The sequence below is a fragment of the Uranotaenia lowii genome, chromosome 1, assembly GCF_029784155.1.
Source record: "Uranotaenia lowii strain MFRU-FL chromosome 1, ASM2978415v1, whole genome shotgun sequence".
Classification (NCBI taxonomy): Eukaryota; Metazoa; Arthropoda; class Insecta; order Diptera; family Culicidae; genus Uranotaenia; species Uranotaenia lowii.
The window spans coordinates 64383557-64389525 of NC_073691.1; the positions used below are offsets into that span (position 1 = coordinate 64383557).

A 5969-nucleotide genomic window follows, 5' to 3' on the forward strand; every position below is an offset into this window, starting at 1 on the left:
CCTGGGGCGGGATTATGGAACTCGAAACAATCGAGTTTCGTTCGATTCGACCGACTTTGGCATTACCGATCTTAAGAAGCTTGATTCAAATGGAGCTTGATTCGAGATGATTTACTACCCGGTTTACTCGAAATCTAGTACGTTAAAATTTAGAACTCGAACGAGATACGTAATACCGATTCTGATTCGATTCGATTTAAAACTCGGAACGAGTATCTCAACTCGAATGGGATTCTGATTTCACCCCTGCTTTAATAAATTGTTTTTTTTAACTACAGTGTTTACTTATGTAGTTTTATGTATGTTGCCGAAATAAGAAAGAAAACGACGTAGCTTCCGGTAATTTCAACGGTGTATTACAGAACGTTAAATTATCCCTGTAATAAAGACAATTCATGCATTTAGGGATTTGAGTACTTATAATATATGTGTGCATTGTGTTTCATTGTATATAATCTTAAATTTCAACATACGTTTAATGCCTGTTTAGTAATTATTTGTGTTCAGTCCGAAATTCGGGTGCCGTACGGTATTCCTAGCACTTACTGTTACCTATATGGTAAATGTATGTGGACAATGTTATGCTCGATAAATAATTATGTTTATATCTAGGATTTACCTGTTTCAAGTATTATTAGGCACTAACTGTGAAACTGCTCAATTTAGCAGACGAATTAGGTTTACGCCACGAATCAATACCTGTGATATAGACCTTAGTAACATAATTCATTCTTGCACTTTTAACACATCAAGTTTACCTGCGCGAAGCTATAAATTGATTTGAAGTGTTCCTTGCAAACGAGTGTAGTGTAATCCAGTGTTAGTTGTTTAAATTGTACTGTAATTGTAACTAAAATTTAATAAATTTGTTGTAAATTGTTTATTTGTTTGTTACTGATTAAACGCCTAGTCACCAAACTCTGTTATTGCTGGTCACTTTACCACCTTGACGTTTCTCGCCTGTCAGTGACGGCGAATGATGTGGGGGTTCGATGCGTGACTGCGGTGCGTCCGTAGGTGACGTGATACTCCCCCCGGTAAGCCTGATCCCGTTCCTGGCTTACACTCTGTTGCACCGATGTCAAGAACCGCCAATTTCACAGCAGGTCGTTCGTACACGTTTGACAAAGTCCGCACAGTTGCACTACGAACTTGGCCGGCATGCTCGTTGACCTTAACCACTCGCCCCTTCGGCCATAAGTTACGGGGCAAATCGGAATCAACGATGACCACGACATCACCGACTGCAATAGGTTTCACCGGATGATGCCATTTAGGACGACGACGAATTGTTGGCAGGTACTCTTTTAACCACCTTTTCCAGAAAAGATTGGCGTAAACTTGTGATGTTTTCCATGTGTTTCTAAGTGTAGCGAGGCTGTCATGGTACGACACCAATGGTTTCAAACCGTGTGAGGATCCAAGCAGGAAATGGTTGGGCGTCAAAGCTTCACTTGAAGCGTTCTCAATAGGGATGTAGGTGAGGGGACGCGAGTTTATGATAAATTCGATCTCAAGTAGGCTGTTACGAAGAACTTCATTGGTGGGAGTCCTTGGAAGGTTCATGTTATTCAAGATTTTTTTAACCGATTGCACAAGCCTTTCCCAACTTCCGCCCATATGCGGACTGCTGGGTGGTAGAAAAGTCCATTTTGTATCGGCCGATACGAGGTCCTTCATAACCTTGTCTTGATCTAACTCTTGAACAGCTGCCGACAACTCTCGACTTGATCCAACGAAATTGGTTCCACGATCACTGAAGATCTCGATAGGGGTGCCACGTCTAGCAATGAAGTTTCGAATGGCCATGATACAGGAACTGGCAGTTAAGGAATGGGCTATTTCTAAGTGTACCGCTCGAACTACCAAACAGGTTATCAACACTCCCCATCTCTTCTCGACACGTCTCCCTACTGCTACGTGCATTGGACCGAAATAATCGATCCCGATATATGAAAATGGTCTTGAACATGATGCAAGCCTTGCTGGGGGTAGGTCAGCCATCATCGGAGATTGTGGGCGAGCTTTAGCGTTCTTGCATGCTTGGCAGTCGCGATAAATTTTATTACATACTCTGCGAAGCTTAGGGATATGGTATTTCTGTCGTAGCTCATTCACCACAGTTTCATGGTTTAGATGATGGTAGTGCTCATGAGTAAATTCAACAACTAGATTAGTAACTTGATGATTTTTCGAGAGCAGGATTGGGTGGGCAGTATTCTGATCTATAAACCGACAATTGGAAATTCGACTTTTCATCCGTAATACTCCGTATTCGTCGAGAAAGGGTGAAAGTCCGTAGAGCACACTGGTCTTGGGAATCCGAGGGTTAACGTTTTTTGTGTTTGATAATAAGCTAATTTCTTCGCGAAATTCTTCTCGTTGCGCCATTCGATAGATCTCGTATTCCGCATTCAGCAATTCTGATTGTTTCAACATGCCCACTGCTTTCTCTCTGTTATATAATGTATGGCGAAGGTTACCGATGTATCGACGAATAAACGCAACTAGGCGTACTAGCTTCCACCAGTTCGAATGATCACCGAAGTTTATCAGAGGTTCTCGTATCACATGGACATTTGAATGTTGAAGAATTTCTGTATCAGTTACTCCATAACATTTGAGTTGTTCTGGCCATTCTTGCCGCGACTGCCAAATTAAGTCTGGACCTCTGAACCACCTACTATTCGAGTGCAAATCTGGTGTTTTTTGCCACTTTGTACCTTCATCGGCTACATTCAATTCGGAAGGAACCCAATTCCATTCTGCAACATTTGTTTTTCCAGGATTTCACCAACACGAGCTCCAACATACTTTGTATATTTCCTGTGATCAGATTTCAACCACCAAAGCACATCTCGAGAATCGGACCAAAAGAATCGCTGAGTTATTGGTAATCGATGCTGTTCTACTACATCCTGCGCTAACCGTGCTCCAATCACTGCTGCTTGAAGTTCCAGGCGTGGAATTGATACATACTTCAAAGGAGCGACACGAGTTTTGGCGGTTACAAAGGCACATTCCACGGAATCCTCTTCAAATCGTAGGTAGACGACAGCAGCGTAGCCGTTTTCACTGGCATCTACAAACACGTGAATTTGGATGTGATTGGTGTCGGGAGAAGAAGAAGTTTTGGTTCTGTAGCACCTTGGAATGGAAACGTTTTCTACTTGTTGTAGAACCTTCAGCCAAACACACCATTTTTCAAATTGTTGTTCGTTTATTGGTTCATCCCATTGAACGCCGGAACGCCAAATTTCTTGCAGAAGTACTTTCAGGTACATAAGAAAGTTTGCGAGAAATCCCAGTGGATCGTAGATTAACATGAGAACCCGCAAAACTTCCCTTTTGGTGGGAATTTTTGAGCCAGTCATTAATTCCGGACGACATCTTTTCGGAGTCTTGAAGGTGAAGGTGTCCGAGATTGTGTCCCACCACATTCCAGGAACCTTTTCTGTTGCGAGCGCAGCACCTATATCCATATTCTTTGGGGCAACATCACTCTCGCCCATTGCTTCCATCACGTTCCTGGAGTTGGACAACCATCCTCGAATTTCAAAACCTCCGCTAGCGTGTATCATGCGCACGTTCTTTGCTAATTCAATCGCTTCCACTTCTGATTCAACACTGCAAAGCATGTCATCAACATAGGTTCCGTTTTTTATTTCGTCAGCTGCTAGGGGGTACTGCTCTCTGAATCGTATCGCATTAAGGTTTACGTATTGAGCACAGCTTGGCGAACAACTTGCTCCGAATGTCATGACTTCCATAACGTATGTCGCTGGCACGTCTCCAAAGTTTCCCTTATTCCAGAAAAAACGTTGGTAGTGTTGATCTTTGTTGTTTATCCTAACCTGGTGAAACATTTGCGTATGTCACCCGTAATCCCAACACGATACTCCCGAAAGCGGCGTAGAACATGTGGAAGCGGTACAACCTGATCTGGACCCTTCAATAGAAACGAATTTAGAGAGACCTTGCCTACTTTAGCTGCGGCGTCCCAAACGATCCTGAGTTTGCCGGGTTTGTTTGGATTAGTTACCGGAAAGATCGGCAGGTACCAACAACGATCGCGATACACGTTTTCCTCTTCTGCTGTCAGCATACGAATGTATCCCTTAGTCTCGTATTCGCATACTTTCTGCTGTAAAGCCTTCGCCAACTCTGGTTCCCGAATCAAACGTCGTTCTAGACACTTATGCCGGCTTAGTGCCATATTTTTGCTACTGGGTAGATCGATGTTATCATACCGCCAAAGTAAGCACGTCTCGTATCGTCCGCCATTACGTGTGGTGTTCTTCTTGAGAAGTGCCATTGCACGCTCGTCGTCCTTTGACAAGATCTGCCTACCACCTGCTTGAACTCCAAGGCTTTCAAAAGAAAAATAGTCTCGTACCGCTGCGTTAAGCTCATCGCACTGACAAACGTGATAGTTGAACTCAGATTTTCGAGTAATGGCCTGATCGTTTTCAAGATCATTGGGTCCGAAAATTACCCATCCCAAGCGCGTTAGAACAGCCGTCGGCTGATTTTCGAGACCTTCTCTGGAATCCAAGGGGTATTCGAGACGAATATTGTCCATTCCCAGCAAGATACGTGGCCTAATATCGGTATACGAGTCAATAGGAACATCTCAGAGATAACGATAACGATTTATTAGATCAGGTCCAGAGACTGTCTGCGGAGGAAGTGCCAAGCTCTCGACTGTGTGTACTTTCGTTAGATGAAAGCGATTGTCTGATTGACTTCCGGTGATATCGATAGAACATCTCACTGAACCTGCTTCGTATCGCCCTTGACAAGCTGTCCAGTTAATACACAGTGGGTACTGTTCACCTGCAAGGTCCAAATCCTGCCACAGGCTATGCTCCATCAAAGTGCAGGTAGAACCACCATCGAGAAAGGCATAGGTTGTGATAGATCTTTTTTTACCGTGTACGGTAATACGGATGTACTTAACCCATTCGAGACGGAGCCCTTTCCACGACATTCGAACTCACAGTACTTTACTCTTAGATAACTTTTAGGTCGTTTGGTTTTCATCAAAAATATTTCCCAATACATTTTGCCTTACATTTGAGGATTCCATTGGAATAAAAATATTATTTTTCCGAGAAATAGTAAACTCATAATGAAAGATTGTTCTGACAAAGGCACAAAAATTCCATTGCACACACGGTGTGCAATCGATCTCGAATAGGTTAAGCAAGACCCCTCCTAGCGAACAATTGTGCGTATTGCAATGCGAATTCTGTGTTGGATGGGAAGGCGGTCCTGAATGCTTACGGTCGTCATGAAGAAGCGAATGATGAAGAAATCTGCAGCCGTTTACGTTACATGGAATTTTTCTCTCACACGCCCCTAAGTGTTTAGCCAGACATTTACGACCGAAGTTATGTTCGTTCTTTAATGCCCACCTCCTTTTCGTTGACATCTGAAGAAAGACACTACAGCTTTCTATGTTCGTACAATCTCCAGCACAAGCTAGACATACCTTTCGAGTGGATTCTACGGACGGCTGCTCGGAGTGTACGTGCAAAAACGCTTCTTCTCTCCTATTTCTAGAGGAAAGTTTCGTCCATGCTTGTGGTCGTGTTACTCTGCTGAAGGCATCGACCTTCTTAGTTAACCAAATGTTGAAATCCATAAGAGATATCGCTCCAGTCTTCTGTATATGTGTTACCCATTTCATTTTGAGGTTAATTGGGAGACTTTCCACTAATTCTTGTAGCAGAGTAGCATTATATAAACGTTCGTCTAGCCGACAGGCTAGAATAGTTGCACAAAGATTCTGAACAGCAACCCCAAAGTCAATTATGCTCTCCAATTTGTCTGCTTTCGACGGTGGCATCAGCTTAACTCTCTTCATCATTGTGTCTACAATGGTTTCCGGGTTTCCAAACAGGGTACTAAGACGGTGTATGATGATAGGAACATTGTCTGGATGCAGAAGAAGACTTTTTACGGTG

At 43.2% G+C, this 5969-nt stretch overlaps 1 protein-coding gene across 1 annotated transcript; it reads right to left on the reverse strand.

Annotated features, from left to right (window-relative positions):
• Window positions 1–963: 963 nt before the first annotated feature.
• Window positions 964–2439, reverse strand: LOC129760664 (uncharacterized). The gene has a single exon (XM_055758323.1). It carries the CDS (start codon window positions 2437–2439, stop codon window positions 964–966), a length of 1476 nt encoding a protein of 491 aa, XP_055614298.1.
• Window positions 2440–5969: the final 3530 nt, after the last annotated feature.

Excerpts from the sequence above, each read along its gene's own strand:
- LOC129760664 (XM_055758323.1), bottom strand. The coding sequence starts at position 2,439 with ATGTTGAAACAATCAGAATTGCTGAATGCGGAATACGAGATCTATCGA.